This window comes from Muscardinus avellanarius, assembly GCF_963383645.1.
Source record: "Muscardinus avellanarius genome assembly, chromosome: 2".
Taxonomy (NCBI): Eukaryota; Metazoa; Chordata; class Mammalia; order Rodentia; family Gliridae; genus Muscardinus; species Muscardinus avellanarius.
This window is the reverse complement of record NC_137787.1, coordinates 136644865-136666473: the sequence shown is the minus strand read 5'-3', so window position 1 is coordinate 136666473 and position 21609 is coordinate 136644865. Positions and strand designations below refer to the sequence as shown.

The 21609-nt window shown below is 40.0% G+C and overlaps 1 protein-coding gene across 1 annotated transcript in view; it reads right to left on the bottom strand.

Annotated features, from left to right (window-relative positions):
- The window catches only part of FREM2 (FRAS1 related extracellular matrix 2), a gene marked incomplete at both ends in the record, with an annotated part of 165220 nt that overhangs the window by 6398 nt on the left and 137213 nt on the right, over window positions 1-21609 (bottom strand). Inside the window, 9 exons of the mRNA XM_080689447.1 lie at window positions 807-911; window positions 2894-3086; window positions 10658-10989; window positions 11242-11373; window positions 13997-14300; window positions 15930-16088; window positions 18457-18587; window positions 20470-20652; window positions 21344-21508. Coding sequence (XP_080545573.1) covers window positions 807-911; window positions 2894-3086; window positions 10658-10989; window positions 11242-11373; window positions 13997-14300; window positions 15930-16088; window positions 18457-18587; window positions 20470-20652; window positions 21344-21508 — 1704 coding nt within the window. The remainder of the gene's footprint in view (window positions 1-806; window positions 912-2893; window positions 3087-10657; window positions 10990-11241; window positions 11374-13996; window positions 14301-15929; window positions 16089-18456; window positions 18588-20469; window positions 20653-21343; window positions 21509-21609) is intronic.

Below are 21609 nucleotides of genomic sequence, written 5' to 3'. Positions count from 1 at the left end.
ACAATAAAACACAATGATTCTTTTTATTTCTGTACTTCTTGTAGCTCAGTCTCAAAAAAAAAAAATACAAGAAACCCTCTTTTTCTTTCTAAATATGCAGCTCTATTTTCTCTTCCAGTAGAGTTCATGCCCGGAAAAAGGAAGGATATGGAGATTGCAAGTGAACTATTTTCCCTTAACAATCTGAAAGAAATTGGCACTCCAGCAAAACATGCCAACCAGCTTAGTAAAATGGGAAGACAAATAAATAAGTTATTTGTAATAAAATGTCTCTTATAAAACAAACATGGAGCTTTATTGATCACTGCCTTATTAATAGTCAAAGTCCATCACAGCCAATCAAACTGCCTATTTAATCCTTATTAAACACAGCTGGTAAACACATCTGATGCTTAAGAATGAAAATAAAGCATCACTACTGGCTCTGTTATGAAGGTTTCTAATAGTACCTAGAAAAGTACAAAGAATACTTGCTAAACAAATCAACAGAATTTTTTTTTGTACAATGAAAGCAAAGCAGAGACACACATTGTTATTCCCATGTTAAGGAACACTCTATTTCAACTGAACTCGGTTAGGGTTTTCTCTTACATATATTCAATAGTTTGCATTTCTCTAAATGTCTGCCCAAGGACAATCGTATGGATGAGGAGATGGAAGTGAGCCACTGTTGAGCCTAAGGAGGTCACTGCACAGATGAAATTCATGAGAAATTAACGCTTTGTGGCGACCAGGGCAGCACACTGGATCCTGTGTGAAGCTGGAGACGCCCTATCCCTGTTGTGTTAATGGATAACGGGGCTCACCGGGATGTGAAAGCACGAACAAGCCATGGAACTGGGCCTTGGTCTTGAAGTTCACGGCCAGGCGTCCCTCTTCTCCGATGCGCATGCTGGTTGGGTAGAGAGAACCTGCGGTGGGGAGAATGCACACGAGTGAAGCGCAGGTGTGCACCGAGCAGAGACTCCCAAGCACAGCCTTCCCAGGTAATTTGGATCATCTCGTATTTAGGCATCGTAGGCAAAGGATGTGATCAGAAGAAATATGAATAATAAAAGGGGCACATGTTTCTTTGCATTTCTAAGAAGTGAAAAATGAAGCAGGCAATCTGAGTCAGGTTACTATGAAATGGACTGATTGCAAGAGGCAGAGATTTGGTTTTGTTTTAAGCTTTAGTCTACAAAATGAAGCTATAAGTTGAGAGACAGGACAAATGAGCTTCTCCAGAATGACTGCAAACTTTATAGGCTTAAAAAAAAACAACTCTGACTCTCTCTCAAGGAATTTGACAGTCTGACAACATTTCGCTGCACATAAGAGATGGACACTGAGAATCATAGAAAGGAATCTCACTGAGGTTCCCTTAAGCATGCATTCACTTAAATAGACATCTTCTAAGGTGAGATGTAGGACTGAAACACTTGAAGTGATTTGGAATGATTAGTCAGGGTGATCACTTTATTTGTCTAAGGTAATAATTTAAACCTCCGTATAGCAGTAGATTTATTTTTTATATACACTATCAACTCTGTGCTCTTAGAGCCAGTAGAATGGGGTGCTATGGATATTCTCAGAACTCAAACAATAAAAGTATGTCTGAAAAAAAAAAGACTAATTCTGCTAATGGTATAAGAAGCTTTAAACTCATGGACTTTGAATTAGGATTCTGACATAGAGATTGAAACAAGTATTTGCAGTTGCAGGTGGGCTTTAAAGTTAGTAGCATTCAACAACCAATGTCCCAAAACACTTGGCTTAAATATTACTGAATAATAGAATCTTAAATTCCAAAGAGATAATAGAAGTTTTGTCGATCATTCAGAGGAAATGAAGTTCTAGGAAGGTTAAGCAATGCGCTTGAGATCACACAGTGAGTGCTTGTAGAGTTAGAACTAGAATTTAGAACACAATTTATACTGGATTTGAAAATGCACCTCTTAGCAGGGCATGGTGATGCATTCCTGTAATTTAGTATTTGGGAGGCTGAGATAGGAGAATTGCAGGTTCGTGGCCAGCCTAAGCAATAAACAAGACTGTCGGCAACCTAGTGAGATTCTATTTTAAGATAAAAAATAAAATAGGGCTGAGGATGTAGATCGAAGGTAGACTGCCTCTGAATTCAATCCTCAGTACCAAAAAACAAAACAAAATTAAAAAAACCCTCTCATTTTCAGAAGCAAAAATGTGCACCTTTTCCCTTTGTGTTTATTTTTATTTTCTTCTTTAAAAAATATTGTATCATAATTACACACAATAGTGGGGCCCATTTAATCCATTAATTTGTTTTTTTGTGGTTTTTTTTGGGTGGTACTGGGGTTTCTGGAAGCCCTTCTACCTCTGGGCTACACTCCCAGACCTATTTTATATTTTTTATTTGGAAGGGTCTCTTAAGCCAGTGAGGCTGACTTCGAACCTGCGCCATCCGCCTGTCTCCGCCTCCCAAGCATGGGGATTACAAGTGTGCGCCATCACGCCCAAATAATAACCCATTAATTTGTACATAAAATATCATGAACTAATCTATTTAATCTCCCCCATCATTCCTTATTTTCAATTCCACTTCCTCTATCCATTTACCTAAAACTCAGGGAAAGATATAGATTTTGTTGTGTAACACAGCAATGGCTAGTCACCTAGGATGGAATGTTAGATCCAAATCCCTCCCAAATATATAAAGTTTTATTTAACAGTCACATGTGGCAAATTTGAGGCATCGCTATTATCTCATGAAAAAGATTTTGTTCACAATAAAGGCAAAAATTTTAACTACTAAATAGAAAAAATATATTGAAAGCTGCTTCTATTATTTTATTAGCGACAGTGGGGAATAAAAAGTCTGTTAAACATTGGAATAGGTAAGTAAGCTGAAGTTTCCCGAGTCTAATACACTCACCTTGGAGCTCGGCTTCTGGTGGGCTGCCTATCCCATCGTTCCACAAGATGGCAGTGTCATACACAAAAGTGAGCCGGAGCTCAGACTTCAAATCAAAATGCTGCCAGCCGCCCACCCCGACGGGGGAGTGGAACACATAGGAGACAAACAGAGGAACGCGCAGGGTCACGTACGACTGCACCAGGTTCAGGACCTAAGACAACAAAACCATACCTATCAGCACCATTTGGGGTTAACTAGATGAGCCTAGTTTTATACAAGCCGTTTTCTCTTTCACTTAGTGGAAGATCTTGCATTAATCACCGAGGAAAGGAAATTTAATGATAGCACTATTTTCCTCTCACTTAATTTTGAATCAATGAAATTTGTGTTACTAACCACCTTCATTTTTAAGAAAGTGTTATGCACCGGAAATCCTTACGACAAACATTATTTTGAGCATTGTAGACTTACACGGCCCTTTTTGTTTTATGGCAGCTTTATTAAGATAGAGTTTACGTATCCGTATAGTTCACCTATTTAAAATGGATAACGCAATAGTCTTTATAGTGTACTCAAGGGGCTGTGTGACCATCGTCACAGTCAACTTTAGAACATTTTCATCACCTCCAGAAGGGACCCATGCCCACCCGTGGTCACCGGTCACCCACTAGCTCCTGTTGTGTGGCTCCCTGTAATTGCTTGTTCTGGACTTTCATAAAAATGGAATCATACAATATGAGGTCTTTTTTTTTTGTTACTGAAAATAATGCTTCAAGGTGCTTCAAGATGTTGGAGCATATTTCTTCACTTCCTTTCATTAATGAATAACAGATCATTATATATATATATGTATATATATGTATATATATATATATATATATATATAACTTTTTTTTTTTTTAATCTTCTCATAGAACATTTGGGTGGTTGCCAGTTTGGGGGTATTATAAAAATAGTCCCGTGAACTATTCTTTCATTATATAGAGGAAGATAAGACAAAGCAAAAAGATCTGGGAACAAATATATTTGCGAATGCCATGTAACATTTTTATTTTTATTTTAACCTTTGGACCTAGGGACTGAATCCCAAGGCATTCTACCTCTGAGCCACTCTCCCAGCCCTAGTTTATTTTTTAATGTTGAATCAGGATCTCATTAAGTCAGTAAGGGTCTTGATAAATTGTTGAAGCTGGCCTTGAATCAGTGATTCTCATGTCTCAGCCTCCCAAGTACTGGGGATTACAGGCATGTGCCACTATACCTGACAATGCCATGTAATATTTAGGATGTCTCAAAAGTAACTAGTTGTAGTAAAATGTCTTCTTTTGGACATTATACCTTTCTTCTTCAGGTATTTAGCAGGTGAAATGGGGGTAGTAGAGATTAAGCTAATATTATTTAAGCATTGACCACATTTCAGACAATGTATTAGATCCCCCCCAAAAGCCATTTATATTTCCACTCTATAATTATATTTATGTGTAAGTGTAGGTGGTTGGATGTCTGGATGGGCAATGAATTTAAAGAAAAAGAGGCAGGGAAATTAGGTCTCAAAGAAATAAGGTCAATCTCTTACAGAATTCTTTAAGTCCCCTGAGGGGCCCTGCCAAAGGTGGAACCCAGCTTCTGGCCCAGGGTTTTTTCTTCTGAACAAAGCTGAGGGCATTCCTAAGATCATCTAGCTCAAACTATAATGTTTAATTCTCAAAATGTCTCTGCTTTACTATGCATAGTAAAGCAAACAGAGCCAGCCTCTTCCATGCAAGAGAAAATGGGTTTAGGTTGGCTCCTACTTCTCGAGCATACTGGACTTACACAGTCCTTTCATTTTATAGCAGCTGCACTTTGTGAGGAAGGTCTCGCTCTTTCACACTGAGCTGAGAACAGGAATCAGATACACAAGCTAGTGAATGACTTAAATCCTGACAATTTCATCATCATAGATCATGTTTTCATGGAGTTAAAAGGAAATTACTCAAGTCACAAGAATGATGGCCAGAATCACTAACAAAGGTAAATAAAATGAGAACCATCAGTCAGACAAGTTGTTTGAATCCTAGCCATGTCGTGGCTAACACATCCCATTACCTGCTAACACATCCCATTACCTAGACAGCAAGAAGGGGAACTTGCAATACAGATCCTTTGAGATAGTGTTTTCCAAAGTGGCTATTACCATGACCCTGAGCAACTGATTCTGCAGTACAGAGTTAAGGCTCTGCCAGGGGATAGAGAGTGACTAAGTCCATCTATAGGCTGCTGGCAATTAGAGCTCATATTTTATTTTGAGAGTTTAACAAAACACCATTAAAAAAAGATGACATCTTAGGCACACATTTTAAATTAAACTTTGGAAGTGCTAAGAATGAGTTTTTTTGCCAATCTAACATATCCATCAAATGTTACTGAGTGTACTATTTTGGAGAGAATGACTAACATTCACTTCCTATGAATAAGTGAATTGGAGTAGAGTCTCACAACTAATTCTTACTTGCTTTTTTTGGATTCTTGTGGTACACTAGAATGTGATCATTTCTGGATGTGGAATTAGCATTTCCTTGTATGTTTCAGTTATCTTTGGCCAGTTGTTCTTCCTGTCTACTTAGAATCTCTGCCTAGAGGAACTGCAGCTGACCTGGAACAACGCTAGTCACTCAGATCGCCTGCTATTTATTTCTTTAAAGATGAAAAATGCAGGCCTTGTGTGGTGGTGCACACTTGTAATCCTAGTACTTGAGAGGCTGAGACAGGAGGATAGCAGGGTTGTACCCAGCCTCAGCTACTTAGTGAGGCCCTTTGCAACTTAGTGAGACTCTGTTTCAAAAATAAAGAATAAAAAATAAGAGTTTTAGGTGTAGTTCAAAAATGGAATGCATGCATGCCTCTAAGTCCAAATCACAATGTCAAACAAAAATATTGAAGAATGCAATGTATTCTTAAGTCACCTTAAAGAGCACTCAATTTTTTTTTATCCTGTACCAGGGGGCTTTTAAAGGTATTTGCTTATACTAAAAGAAAGAGTCAACAAATCTAAAACAGACACAGTGAGTTTCTTCATAGGTCTATACAGACAGTTGAAGTTTCTTCAACAAAGGGAAATGATACTTTAAATACCATATTTAAAGGGAAAATATAAAATTAAAATGCCCTAGAAAAGGTAACTCTACCAAATTTTTATTACTATTAACAAAAGGCAAATATGTATTTGGGGAAGATATTGTCTGCCTAAGGGACATTTAGAAAGGCTGCTTATCAGTGTTTGAGCTGCATAAAGAAAGGGATGAAAAGAAAGAAAAATTGCATGGCCCTAAATGAAAAAGTACACTCATAATATGGTCTATGGCAGGAGCTAGTATTAAGGAAAATTGTGGTGTTTAATTCTTCATTTTTTTGCATATAGTTATATTTATCCAAATTACATTTTGTCTTACTGGTATTTTCAAATGTTAGAGAAGTAAGCAACACACACACACACACACACACACACACACACACACACACACACAGACACACGAATTAACAACCAAGTACTTAGGTCAGTGCTGTTTCATGAAAATATAGTGTGAGCCACATATATAATTAAAAATTTTCTCATAGCCATATTTGATAAAGAGAAAGAGGTAAAATTCATTTTACTAATATGATTTACATGAACTATATTACATTTTAATATGCAATAAAATGAACTTTTAATAAAATACTATACAAAGGAATCCTAATATAAAATAATAGGATAAAAAGATGACCTTTTCAGTATAGTCTAGTCTTGAAGGTCATGTTTGTAAATCAAATGCACCAGCAAAAGGAAGGCAAATGCACTCTTCAAACAAAGCAACTATGAAAAACTTTTGTTTGCTCCTCCAAAACCGTATCTGTGTCTCAAGTACAACCTGTAATTGGGTTGCATTTCTGCAGCTCACTCATGCACACTGAACAATGTTATCAGTTGCTGTCTACCTAACAAGGTGAGAGAGCTAAGGTTTTTACCTTGTAACACAGCTGATAAAAGGCGAAATGCATTTGACTTTTTATTTCTTTAAGAACTCATTTTGAAATGAAAAGTCACCAGAAAATTCCACAGTTTTCAGATCTTAGTTTAATTTAAACAACCATTTTGTATCATATGATCAGTCTCTTACAGCTCTACATTTCTGGTGTGTAAGCTTTGCCTGGTGTCCTTTCCTGGTCCTGGTATATTTCTGACATGCCCGAGGTGTTCGCTGAAGAGTTCTTAAAAATGAACGAATGCACAAATAAATAAAATGGCCAAACAGATATTGTCTCAATAAGAGTTAAAGATCACTGAAGTCAAACTGCAAAAAACTGCGAAACTTCATTGCTCTTATGAGATAAGTATCCTGGACTTTTCATGTGATTCCTTCATTTTTGCGACTCTTTCTTGTATGTTAAATAATTCAAACTGAGAGTTTGAAGCGGACAGGAAATCCTCTTACAGTGTCAGAAACAGGTTTACACACACACACACACACACACACACACACACACACACACACACGGCAATATTTCATGATGGTAGCTTTAACTATAAAGAACACTTTGTGTGTGTGTGTGGGTCTGGGGATGGAACCCAGGGGCATTCGACCTCCGAACTACACCCCCTGCCCTGTTTTTTATTCTTTAGTTTAAAACCGGGTCTCACTAAGTTGTGGAGGGCCTCACTAAGTAGCTGAGCCTGTCCGTGAACCGCCATCCTCTGGTCTCAGCCTCCCAAATACTGGGATTACAAGCGTGTGCCACCATGCCTGGCTTCTAAGAACACATTCCTGAAACTAGTTCTCCCATCCTTGCTCCTGGCAAGAGCAATTACAGGTTAATAAAAGTTGTTTGCACAGTGATTACTTTAAGCTACAATGCCAAGTCTAGGAATGAATCAGAAGACAGAATCGATGTCTGCTAGTTTGGCCAGGGCTCTGTGGCACTGCAGAGGACCGACGGACCTACACCTGCTGCTACAGGCTGGCCAGTGAAGCACAGGAGGCCACTTGGAAGCATGTGGCCACCTTGGCTTTTGTCCATTTTTACATTCTAAATGCAGAAATGCAGAAGTCTGCAAGACCCTTGTGAAATTCTAAAGCAGAATTTATTTACTGCACTTTCTGCTTGCTTCCTTGTGGGGCTAGCTCATGAAATATGTCTGCATTTAAAATTGAGATGCCTGCACGCAGACAACCACTGTGGTCAGGCTGTGGATTTGCTTTGTGTTACCAACTGTGATGTCGCTGTAACCTGGCACACATCTTCATAATCGCTACCAGGCAGCATTCTTGCACCAAGAACAGAATGGACTGTTCATCTGGCTTTCTTGCAATTACATCCGTGACCATAGCCATTCTCTGCATTCACTCACTCAACTGTATGTCCAGATAAGCATTGTGACGCGGTTCTGAGCACATGAACTTCTGCATGTCATTTCTGTTCTCTTTGCTTCAGCGACCTTGCTCTGAACAGGTGTCTAAAAATAGCTGTTAGCAGCTAGACATGGTGGCATACACCTGCAATCCCAGTACCTGGGAGGCTGAGACAGGAGGGCTGCTGGTTCAAGGCCAGCCTCAGCAACTTATTGGGGCCCTCAGCAACTTAGTGAGATCCTGTTTAAAACTAAAAAATAAATAGGGCTGCAGAGGTAGCTTAAGAGGTAGAATGCCCCTGGTTTCAATCCCCATTGCCACAGAAGAAACGAAATAGTGCTTACCTCATTTTTTTTTTTTTTTTTTTTAAGGTCTGGGTATGGAACCCAGGGGCATTCGACCTCCGAGCTACACTCACTGCTCTATTTTTTATTCTTTATTTTGAAACCGGGTCTCACTGAGTTGTAGAGGGCCTCACTAAGTAGCTGAGGCTGTCCTCGGACCACAATCCTTTGGTCTCAGCCTCCCCAATGCTGAGATTACAAGCGTGTGCTACCACGCCAGGCTCTCATGGGGTTTTTAAGAGATTAAAAAGGAGTAAATATAAAATATTTGGAAGAATGGCAGGCACATAGTAAATATTCAGTATATGTTAGCTGTTATAATTAGTAGTAGTATTTTTGTTAATACTATGATTGGATATTTCTTCTCAAAAACGAACGTAGAGGCTGGTGCAGTGGTGCATGCTTGTAATCCTGGTACTTGAGAGGCCGAGGAAGGAGGATCACAGGTTTGCAGCCAGCCTCAGCTACTTAGGCCCTCTGCAACTTAGTGAGACCTTGTTTCAAAATAAGGAATAAAAAAATAGAGCTGGGGGTGTTGCTCAGAGGTCGAATGTCCCTGGGTTTCATGCCCAGTACCACAAAAAACAAAAACAAACAAACAAACAAACAAACACCCCAAAACTAATGGAGAAACAAAGTAAGGTATCTCTCTAGTTCAATTTTTTTTTTTTTTTTAATTTGGAAACAGGGTCTCACTAAATTGCTGAGAGCCTCACTAAATAGCTGAGGCTGGCTTTGTACCTGTGCGATCCTCCTGTCTCAGCTTCCCAAGTGCTGGGATTACAAGCGTGTGCCACCACATCTGGCTCCCTAGTTCTATTTTATTTAATTCTGTTTATTTTTATTTTGAAACAGTCTTGCCAAGTTGCTAAGGATCTTGCTAAATTGCTGAGGCTGGCCTCAAACCTGTGACCCTCCTGTCTCAGCCTCCCAAGTACTGGGATTATATGCCAGCACCACCAGGCGCGCTCTTGCCTTATTATTTTAACAAGTTTTTGATGACGGTCAGCAAAGGATTTTGTGTGAGTGTGTGCTTTGTGAAGAAAATGTCCATGACATCTGAAGAATTGTTAACTGTAGTGGAGAAATAACAAGCAATGTTTAATGAAAATACTTTTGATTATGTCAATGAAGGACACATGAAACAGAAAGAAGAAATGGGGAAAAAAAAAAAAAAACAAACCCTAGAAAGAACACAGAGGAAAAAGAAGCAAGAGGATAGAAAGGGAAAAAGGAGGGGGAAGAGAAGACAGTTAAGGAGGGAGAAAAGTAAGCTTGTTCCTGAGATTGTAAATCCTCGTTTTAGGTGGCACAGGCACCTAGGCACATACACAAAAAAGTATAATGTAGACCTTGAGCAGAAATCAGTGTTCCCGGGTCTAGGGGCATTCAACCTCCGAGCTACACCCCCTGTCCTATTTTTTATTCTTTATTTTTGAAACCGGGTCTCACTGAGTTGCGGAGGGCCTCACTAAGTAGCTGAGGCTGTCTGCGAACCGCGATCCTCCGGTCTCAATCTCCCAAATGCTGGAATTACAAGCGTGCGCCACCACGCCCGGCAGTATTTGGATTTTTAAAAGTCTGAGTAGATTTGAAGTTTTAGGCAGTGATTACACAGTGTCCTTCCCATACAAAGCAAATGCTACCCATTATTTAAAATACATGCATTTTGAGCCAAGCGGTGGCGCACGCTTGTAATCCCCTCGCTTGGGAGGTGGAGACATGAGGATCACACAGGTTCAAAGCCAGCTGCGCTGGCTTAAGAGACCCTGTTTCCAAATAAAAAAATATAAAATAGGTCTGGGAGTGTAGCTCTGAGGAAGGAGGGTTCCATTCCCAGTACCACACACATACACACATACACACAATGTATTTTTAAACACTGTTGCAGAAAAAGACGTAGATTTTTCACACCATGGATGAAAATCCTTTGGTCCACCTTGTGACTAATGACCTATATTACCAAGATGAGAGTTAAGTGTTAGTTAAAAAAATTATCTATTAACAGAACAAATCAATTGGTTTATAACAACAACAACAACAACAACTCAGATGTTACCAATCTGTACCTGTCCGTCCGTTCCGACGGTGCCACCGCAGTCAGCGATCAGCTCTGACATGTCGTAGAAGCTGACAAACTCCCAGAGACAGGCCTCTAGGTTGAGGTTCCGGTAGAAGCGTAAAGTACTGGAACCACGGAGGGGCTCATTGTACTGGTAAGGAAATGTCTCTCCGATGACTTCTGGATTTTTGGTAGCGTCGGTCAAGAAACCATGGTGGGTCTTCACTTCGGTGTAATCCAGGAGGTTGGAGCACCTGTGGTTCCCAACTCTGGTCCCATCAGGGCTGAGGGTCAGCTCGAAGTTGGAGAGCTCTCTCGTGGAGACCACGGGCAGCATGCCTGCAAGGAAGCGCGGGACCGAGGTTTTGTAATGTTGTGTTCAGACGTGAGTTAAATTTACTTCACTTTTGGATATGTGTTAAATTTATTTAAAGAATGCATAAATTATTAGATTTTTCAAAGCAGGGTAGAAAGGAGGAGGGGAGAAAAAATGGGAAACAAGTTGAAAATTGAACACTTATTTTAGATTTGTTACTTAGAAGGTTAAGGGAAATAAAACAGGAGCTCCGGGCGCTTCCCCAGGTCACCCACCGTCTATGTGTGGCATCGTGACTGTGAGCTTGATGAGGTTTGAGTAGTCCGGGTCCTTGGGTCCCGTGTAGCGCAGTTTTGCTGAGAAGGGCTCGGCCCCCACTACCCCAGGCACACGAGGCTGGCAGAGACCTCAAGGAAAACAAACACAATTATACTAAGAAGATAATAGGTAATACCTAAAGAAAAATTTAAAATAGGTGCTGTTATTTTTTTTTTCTATGTACTTTGAAATTTTCTGCAGACTAGGACATGGTTAAGAATATCATTGTAAGGAAGCCAGAGCAGAGTCAGTTATCACAGAACATGGTGTAGTGGCTTCTTAACATCTTGAAGATTTTAAATGGGTTGAGGAAAAACAGTGTTCAATGATATTTAATATGCGATGGTCATTTTAGGTCATGAATGTATCTGCAAAGTCGTTGTTTTGTATGTAGTATGAACAGATATGGTAAAGATGGTTGAAAGCCAATAGGGAGAAAGCACAGTTAAGAAGTAACAGTTGAAAGATCGCTTTGTGTGTGTGTGTTAAAAATGCCAATCTCTGCCGGGCGTGGTGGTGCACGCTTGTAATCCCAGTACTTGGGAGGCTGAGACAGGAGGACTGCTGGTTAGGGGGCAGCCTCTACTTAGTGAGGCTATCAGCAACTTAGTGAGACTCTATTTCAAAATAAGGAATAAAAAATAGGAAGGGTGTAGTTCAGAAATAGAACCTGGGTTTGATCCCCAGTACTGCAGAAAAAAAAGAAAAAGCCAGTCTCAAAGACATGTACAGGGAAGGAGATGGAGGGTGTGGGATCCAGAGGACAATGCTCCAGGGGTTGTGTGTATATACACTCACATCACTCCAGACCCAGTAGTCGTATAATTAAAATGTACCAATAAAATTAAAGAAGTTAAAAACCTGAATAAATGTAAAGTTAGGTCTAAAAAATTAAGCCAAGCATGGGAAGGAGGGATGGGGTGGGGATCGGGTGGGGGCTGACTGGGTGATGTGTGCATGTATGTCTACAAAAGTTTGTATCCCACTATGATGTATGAATACAGTGCACCAATAAAAAATATATAATAAAAAATTAAGTGAATAGATTTTCACCTTACAATAATATGATTAGTTATAAAATATACATCATTTATCAGTGAATAAAACTAATGATGTGCTCAATTTTTTCAACACTGAGTATGGAACCCAGGATCTTCCCTATGCCAGGCAAGTATTCTACCATTGAGCCGCATTCTCAGACCCTAAAATTGTGCTCATTTAAAAGAGAACAAACTAAAGTCTCCTTAAAAATTAGAGAACAAATTGTATGCCATAATGTTTTCTTTATGTGTGCAATTTTTACTATGTATTTATAAAGTCTAATCTATTGTCTTTCTTTCTAATATTTCAAAATGATACTACTTATGATAGGTGTGGTGGTGCATGCATGTAATCCCAGTACTTGGGAGGCTGAGACAGGAAGATTTAAGGTTTGAGGATAGCCTTAGCAAATAGTGAGCCTCTCATCAATCTAAGACCCTGTTTCAAAATAAAAATAAAAAATCGGGGTTAGAGGTGTAGTTCAGAGGAAGACTGCCCCTGGGTTCAATACCCAGTGCCACACACACACAAAAAAAAGAGAGAGAGAGAGAGAGAGAGAAAGAAATGACACTATTTGATCTTACCTTCCTTCAATGTTTTAAGAGAAGTGTGTGTGTGTGTGTGTGTGTGTGTGTGTGTGTGTGTGTATGCATGTTGCAGGAGATCAAAACCATGCTAGGTAAGCACTCCACCACTGAGCTAAATCCCCATCCTTAAATGTCCTTCTGAATATTATATGAACATAGAAATTTTAGCAATAGAATCTTATCTATATATGTATATTAAAAAAAATCTAATCTAGGGCTGGGGTTGTAGCTGAGTGATCGAGGGTTTGTCTGACATGTCTGAGGCCTTGGGTTCAATCCCTGGCCCCCAAAACAAAACAAACAAACAAACAAAAATCTAAGAATTCTTGTGCAGAGTGAAGAATTAGTTTATAAAATATTGTCTCCAGCCATCTCCTGTTCTCCACCACCAACACCTCCTTGGCTCTAGCCGCAAACACAACCTCCCTTGTAGTAATAGGGTCCAACATGCACACACCTTGACCCCTGGGCTGACCTTGCCTTCCTGTCCCCAGCAAGCCCCTACTCACCAGCAACCCACTGAGCTCCTAGCATGGCGCACACACCCCTCTGCATACCTGGCCTTTGCAGCCCTTCCTGCTCTGTCTCCTAACCCTTTTCCTCTTCCTCTTACAAGTCCCCATTTCTGTGTCACTTCCAGTATATTCTACATTCTTTATTGCATTTCTGAGTCCTTGCCCACATTTTTTTGAAATTCAGCTTAAGCATCTCCTTTATGATGAGCCTTTCCTAACCACTCAGAGCAGAACTCACCACTCCTACCTTTGCATTTCAGTGCCTCAAATTTCAGTGCCTCAAATTTGTCATCTCAAATTTATCTGGGTCCTCAGCCTTCCTAGGGGTCCCTGGAAGACTGGGTCATCTTGCCTTTTTGCTTATTGCCAGAATGAAGCAGTGTGCCTGGCACATCATAGGTATTTGCTTTCTAATGAATATTGTTATAAAAATAGAATTTCACTTTAAAGTACTCCCAGAATACTATGGAACACACCGGGCATTTGGAGAAATTAATAGTAAGAAGTTTGACATCTGTAATATTCCTCAGTGTTTCGGTGATTTTGGTGTGAAGACATCAGTAGCATACCTTCTTCTCTGCCGATGGTCACAATAGGGCTCAGGAGCTCCAAGCCTTCGTTCCCATTGGTGTTCACGGCTCGAGCCGCACACTGCACTCGGGAGCCAGGCTGAAAGTATATGGAGTCTAAGGTGATCATCTTGGATGATGTAAAGAAGGTGTCGAAGTCCACCTCTCTCATGGGGCTGGTCACGCCATCAGGACCAGCTGGAGCACTAATCAGCCATCGGTAGTGGGTCAAGGTGTCATTGATGTTCTCACTTGCACAAATAGAGCCTGTTTTGTCATAGTCTGAATATTTCGGGTTGCAAGCCTATAAAAAGCAAACAACTGTTAGGGTTGCAGTACAGAACAATGTAGATGTTATTTATCTCAAGTTCTCCCAATCCTAGTGTTTTTACTGCCTTCTCCATTTCTACATGCTGTACATACAGCTTCCACATTTGTATTCCCAGCCATGATAGCTTTCATGAGCTCTAAACTTGTGTTTCCACCTCAAAGCTAATACATGTAAAATTGCTAATCCTGCCGGGCGTGGTGGCACACGCTTGTAATCCCTGCACTTGGGAGGCGGAGACAGGAGGATCGCGCAGGTTCGAAGCTAGCTGCGCTGGCTTAAGAGACCCTGTTTCCAAATAAAAAATATAAAAATTGATCTGGGAGTGTAGCCAGGAGGTAGAAGGGTTTCCAGGAACCCCAGTACCAACCCCCCCAAAAACCTCTGCTAATCCTGTCATCTCTTTGAATTCTCAGAGTTGTCAAATTATCCTTATTCTTTCTCTTTCTCTCATCTTTCTCTCTTTTTCCTTTCCTCCTAAAAAAGGTGTCAAAGTTCACCTCTTTCATGTGGTCACCCCATCAGGGTCAGCGAGAGTGCTAATCTGCTATTGGTAGCTGACTCCCTTCCTTCCGCATCCAGGGTCAGTGAACTTGAATATTTTTCTTTGTAGTCTAAGTTGGTCTCTTCCATTCCCATCACCATTCCCTGCCTGATTTAGATCCTTTGTTTTCAAAGCTTGTGTGAATTTCACTTCTTGATAGCATGATCTTCCTTTGTCTGACTCTTCAATTTTTAAAACTTGACCTGAACATCCCAAGCGTTCCCTTATGAAGCTTCAGCTCTAGTTCCTACATTCTATCATTTGCTTTTGTTTTGCTTTGCTTTGATTTTTTTTTTTTTTTTTATATTTTGGTTCCAGGGATTGAACCCAGAGGTGTTCTGCCTCAGAAATATATACTCTCAGCCTTTTTTATTTTTATTTTTTGAAATATGGTCTCACTAGGTTTTTGAGAGTCTTACTAAGTTGCTGACATTGGTCTCGAACCTACAATCCTCCCATCTCAGCCTCCTAAGTACTGGGATTATAGGAGTATGCCACCATGCCTGACTTCTATCATTCTTATGCTAATAATCATATGTGCCCTTAACATAGAGCTACTATTTCCTATTTTCTTTTCCTTCTCTTTAAATTCCCTGTGTGAGCCAGGTGTGGTGGCACACACTTGTAATCCCTGCGCTTGGGAGGCTGAGACAGGAGGATCGCACAGGTTCAAAGCCAGCCTCAGCTGCTTAGTGAGGCTCTCAGCAACTTAGTGAGACCCTGTTTCCAAACAAAATATAAAAAAGTCTGGGAGTGTAGCCTGGAGGTAGAAAGCCTCTGGGTTCCACCCCCAGTACCCCCCAAAAAAAAAAAAATTCCCTGTGTGCAGGCTTCCTGCCTTATTCATTTTTCTATCAGTGACAGGCTCTGAGATCACACAGTTTTTTTGGGTGAAGGAAGGAATAGGAAGCTTCATTTAATTAATGCCATCTTTTCTTGTTCAAAGTTAAAAGCTTAAACCTTGGAGGATTTTCTCATTTTAATTTCTTCATGACAATGAGGATTAAAGTTTTAATTACTTTATCTTCTATCACCCTCAGTTTTGTCAATGTGCTACTCACCGTGACACAGACAATGGGATAGCCAGATGTGGGTCCAGTGCCCTCCTTAGCTTTGGAAGTGTCATCATACATCAGCAAGGACACGATTTGAGGGACAGAAGGAAAAGTGACATCCGCCATACTGCCCATTTCTTCTATATATACAATGGCTTTGGTCACCTAGAAGATAGATAATCATCACCAGTTAATGAAATATTGGACTTTGGTGCATCTATTTTGGTGCAGGACAATATTCACAATGTTTGACAAACCCATGGGATCATTATGATGAAAACTGTTGCACCCAGACACCCTGCAGAGCCACAGGCCCTGGTGGCTTGTTGCATGTGACTCTGGCACTTTACAGCTCCAGGGCAGGGCATCTGTGTCTAGAGCAGCGAAACCAAAGGTTGGCCAGTGGCACACAAGGAATTTGGGTTCTAAGTTGTTTTTTCTCCATTTGTGATGAAAGTAGCTAAATATTACTTTCAGTTATAAAATGGGAATTCTATGAAAAGCCAATTAGTTGATAGTGGGAGGAAAGCAGACAGACACCCTAGAGGAGGGAGACCATCAAGATGGAGGGACACTGTGGGCCTTGCAGAAGCAGATCCAATGAGAAGCAGAGCTTTCAATGAGCAAAGGCCAGAAGTCACGAGAGAGAGAGAGAGAGAGAGAGAGAGAGAGAGAGAGAGAGAGAGAGAGAGAAAGAAGAAGAAGAAGAAGAAGAAGAAGAAGAAGAAGGAGGAGGAGGAGGAGGAGGAGGAGGAGGAGGAGGAGGAGGAGGAGGAGAAGGAGAAGGAGAAGGAGAAGGAGAAGGAGAAGGAGAAGGAGAAGGAGAAGAAGGAGGAGGCGGCAGAGGAGAAGAGAAGAGAGGAGAGGAGGCGAGAGGAGAGAGGAGGAAAAAGGCACAGAGAAGCTGAGCTCCAGACACTAAGTAGTCTATGAACAATTGCTGCTGGAACAGGTGACAAAAATACCTTGCATCAATTTATCCTGGCTCCTGAATAACCTTCCAGTATGTGATAGCTGGTATTATGGTTCCCAAACCTAACTATACTTGTAAAGATGCTCTATGACATATGATGGGTTTATATAACCACAAACACATCACAAGTGGAAAATACTGTTAAGAATACATTGAGTCCATTTGACCTAATGAACATCACAGCTTAGCAGCAGAGTGCTCTATAGAGTCCCAAATATTTCCCAATAGTCAAAAGTCAAAATCACAGTATGTTCTTTTTGGTGGGGAGGAGTACTAGAGATTAAACCTAGGGCCATTTTATCCCCAGGCTATATCCCTAGCTCTTTTTATTTTGAAATGGCATCTTGCTAGGTTACTAGGATTCTTACTTAGTTGGCAAGGCTTTCCTTAAACCAGAAACCCTCCTGTCTCAGCCTTCCAAGTTCTGGGATTACAGGTGTGCACCGCCATGCCTGGCTCACAGTATGGTTTTTACTGAATGCTTTTACATCAGTGTAAAGTCAACAAAATAAAAGTTGAATCATTGCAAATTAGGGACTATCTATATGCATTCTGAAAAGTAGCTTTTATGACTGGAAGTGATTTTAGTGAATCTCTGTTCCTTTCATACAAAATTTGGGTCTTATAAATTACTCCATTAAAAAAATAAAAGATTCACTTTATGTGATCAAGGTTATAAATAACCTTGATAAAGATTTATCTGTCTATACTACTGAAATTATAAATATGACTTTTAAAAAGTAAGGCAGTATAGCAGAAGCATTATTAAACAATAAAAATGATAAAATGACAAAAATGCTTATAAAATATTTCTGTAACTTGATCTCATACTAACAGTGAAACAAATAGTAGAAGAAATTTAGTGAATTTAAGCATGAATATTATTAAAACCGAGCTGTTCTTAAAAGAACATATAATTTTAAAAACTATTTTCAGATAAAGATCTTTATTCTGTGGAAGTTATGTCGACCTTGAGGAAAATCTGGCTGATGGTAAACTATAAATTAAGTGAGCATAGAAAACAGGTTTTAAGACTGACATTTTGAACACAAGGCTCTGGATACCCAATTCTAATCATGTTAGGAGGACCAGGTGGAGATTTTGAGGGTTAGCAGACTGTTCTCTGGGTTAAAATGTAGCTCGGAGTTAGAATGCCCCTGGGTTCCATCCCTAGTATGGCAAAAAAGAGTATGTTTTAATGAGTTGTGGTGCTGAATTAATATCTCATCTTTGTGCTGAGGGGATGCTTTGTTTCTGCAGGTTAATCCCATGTTACGTCACTGCTGGCTGCCAGGGGACCCCAAGTGTGTTGATGTGGGGCTCAGTGACTCTAGGCCTGGAGTTTCCACGCACACAATTTGTCAAAGAAAGAGAGGAATTATCTAGTTATAATCTAAACAGAACACAATTCATTTCAGAGCTGAAAAGGGATGATGCACATCCTTTCAGGGAAAGCTTATACAAAGTTGCATTCATTTATTGTGTACCATTTGGTTTCTTAAACACATTTACTCAGATAAAATCCTGGCTATTAATTTATAAACATATGGTATGACTTACCTGGGTCTCTGCTACCATATTTTCATCGGGTTTTAAGTGTACAGTGAAGGCCTCTCTCATCTCTCTTACCCCATCGAAGATTACTTCAATTTCAACAATATGTTGAGTTTCTCCTTCCTTAAACTCGATTTCTACAAATGCAACATTACAAACTTAAATTTTGCACACGGACATGAGGAGTTTTAGTCCATCTTTTTTTTTTCTCTATTGTAGTACTGGGGATTAAACCCAGAGGCGTTTTACAATCCCTAGCAGCCCCCTTTTATTTTTTATTTTGAAAAGGGTCTTGCTAAATTGTCAGGGCTGGTCTTGAACCTGTGAACCTCTTGTCTCACCCTCCAGAGTTCAGGGATTGCAGACATTTGCCGCTGCATCCACTTGTGGTCAAGCTTTTTTGACTATGAGCAACAATGAAATATATATTTTATATTGTGGTGCAGCGAAGTTGTATATGAGTATAGGTGCTTGCAAAAGGAAGCAAAATTATTTTTTCTACCTATCTTGTACTGTGATGTTTTCTATTTTATCCTATCAAAAGGAAAATTCTAATCTTTACTAAATTGGTTTATTCATTCACAGTTTGAAAAAATGCTGAATTATGAGACAACCACTAGTTCTTAAACTGGGACATGATCAGACACAGTCACCTCTCATTCCTTAGAACTTCTAAACCAATACAACAATAAACCAATAAGGTTCAAGGACAGTCTCAGCAATGTAATGAGACTCAGCAACCTATAAAGACTATGTTTGAAAACAAAAAATAGAAAAGGGCTTGGGGATGTAGATAGGATATAGAATGCCCCTGGGTTCAGTCCCCAGTACCAAAAAAAAAAAAAAAAAAAAAGACCCAAGTCATATGAATGGGACTAAAGGTTTAATTTAGTATGAATGGTGAATGGTACTTAAGTATATATTTAGAAAAGATGGATATTAAATTGTTGAGTGTGTGTGTGTGTGTGTGTGTGTGTGTGTGTGTGTACTCTACTGGAGATTGAATTCAGGGGCATTCTACCTCTGAGCTATACCACCAGCCTATTTTTTTATTCTTTATTTAGCCATGCCCGGATAAACTGTTGAGTTTTTAATGCAGTATCACATTTCTTTTTGTTGTTTTTAGAAACTCAGAACAAAGCTGGGTGTGGTGGTGCACACTTGTAATCCCAGCATTTGGGAGGCTGAGACAGGAGGATCATGGTTCCAGGACAGCCTCAGCTATTTAGGCCCTTTGTAACTCAGTGAGACCCTGTTTCAAAAAAATGCAGAATAAAAAACAGGGCTGGGGGTGTATCTCAGAGGTAGAATGCCTCTACCCAGCATTCTACCCAGCATCAAACACACAAAAAAAGAACTCAGAAGAACTATTATAAATATTAGTGATTACTAGAAATAATTGTTTTGTGGTTATGAACATTACACCCAATTATTAAAAATTCCTTAGCATAACCATTCATTTCAAAAATTTTTAAATTATTGAAGTTTTAGATCTCATGATTGAGTTGGCTGACCATACTGCCAAAGTTAAATAAGTAATTTTGTTGATTTTGCTATACCCAGAAAGCCCAGGGGGTTTGGGTTTTCACCAACCGATCAATGTCTTCTGTCAGTGCAAACTTTTCTATCTTTAGTTTTATATTGTGTATATTTTTTAAACTAGAATAGATTATCATCATGAAGCCATCATGCATGTTTTCAATGTAATAGAAACTTATAGGAAAATTATTACGTAATATCTGATCATAGGATGAGCATAATACCAACATAAAGTTAATGACGACTCCAAACAGATGATCAGCTAGCATTTCTACTAAAACATTTCCTAAGTCCTAATACTTATACCCTGTAAATATAAAAAAAATAGAACTAAATCTTGCTTCTTTATTTTTCTAAAGGAGATGAATTTTAAAAAGCAAGTGTCTACTTTCATTTCAATTGGATGTATGTCATTTTTTCTCAAGGGCACAGCACTAATATGGTGTGTTGTCATAATCATGTTGTGACAGGTGCCCGCACCTTCGGACACAGGATGGTAGTCTTCTCCAGAGGTGGCTGAGCCGTCCTTGGTGTGGACTCTCACTATGGAAACCTTCGAAGCATCTCCTTGGCGAATCACTGGAATTTTAACGACCACCGACTCTCCGGGTTCTTTGGGTTCAGTGACACTGAATTTGGTTTCTCCAAATTTGATAACAGTCTCTAAAATTAGGGAAAACACAGACAAATTTAATTTTTAGTGAGGGAAACACTTTTTCCCAATCCTTAACGTTTCCTTCTATGTGGGAGGTGTCTACTCTCTGCCTCCTTACTCAACTTAGTTATGAGTGTGGAAAGAAACAATGATAAGTGTAGCCTCACTCTTTTCTGGGAACTAACTAGCCCAGAAAGCATGTACTCTGAGCGGCCCCTTTGTGCCATAAATTTGACAGAAGTAAGCCACTGGCAGGGGAAGGGGAAGGAGGAAAGTGTTGGCCCAGGACTAGTTACCCAAGGTGTGTGTACAGGAAAGGGTAGACATGCATGTATCAGAAATATTATACAAAATTTTATCAGTTTTTTACTCCCTCCCTTCTTCCCTCTCCCCCTCTCTCCCTCTGCACTGGGGAATGAACTCAGAGCTTTGCACATTACAGACAAGCTCTTTACCACCAAGATACATCCCAAGCATCCCCCCAACTTTGTAAGTTTTAGTGGTTTATTGCTCCTCATTTGTCTTAGTCTTCGTGTGTGTGTGTGTGTGTGTGTGTGTGTGTGTGTGTGTGTGTGTGTTTCTCAGTCTCTTCCAAACTGTATTCAGAAAGAAGAGCTTCTTTTCTAAGCCACCTGAAACCTCATCAGGGATAGATTCTAGTCCCCAGTTTCCAGCTGAGCATTAGTAATGGCTTCTTACTATCAGCATCATCTTGGATCCTTATCAGAGTTTCATTCTGTTCTCCAATGGCAGCCCCAAAGGGAGAGCTGCTCTGTGGAGAGCCGAGGACCAGCCGGAGCTCCTCCACCTCCTCGTAGAGTGTGTCGTCCATCAGCTCTAGGATGCAGGGCTTCTCAGTCTCACCTGGAACCAATAACAACAACAGCAGGTCTGTCATCCCACAGGCCAAGTGGGATCCACCAGCAGCGAGAATCAAGCCCTCTAAGAGGAAGGATGCTGCTTTC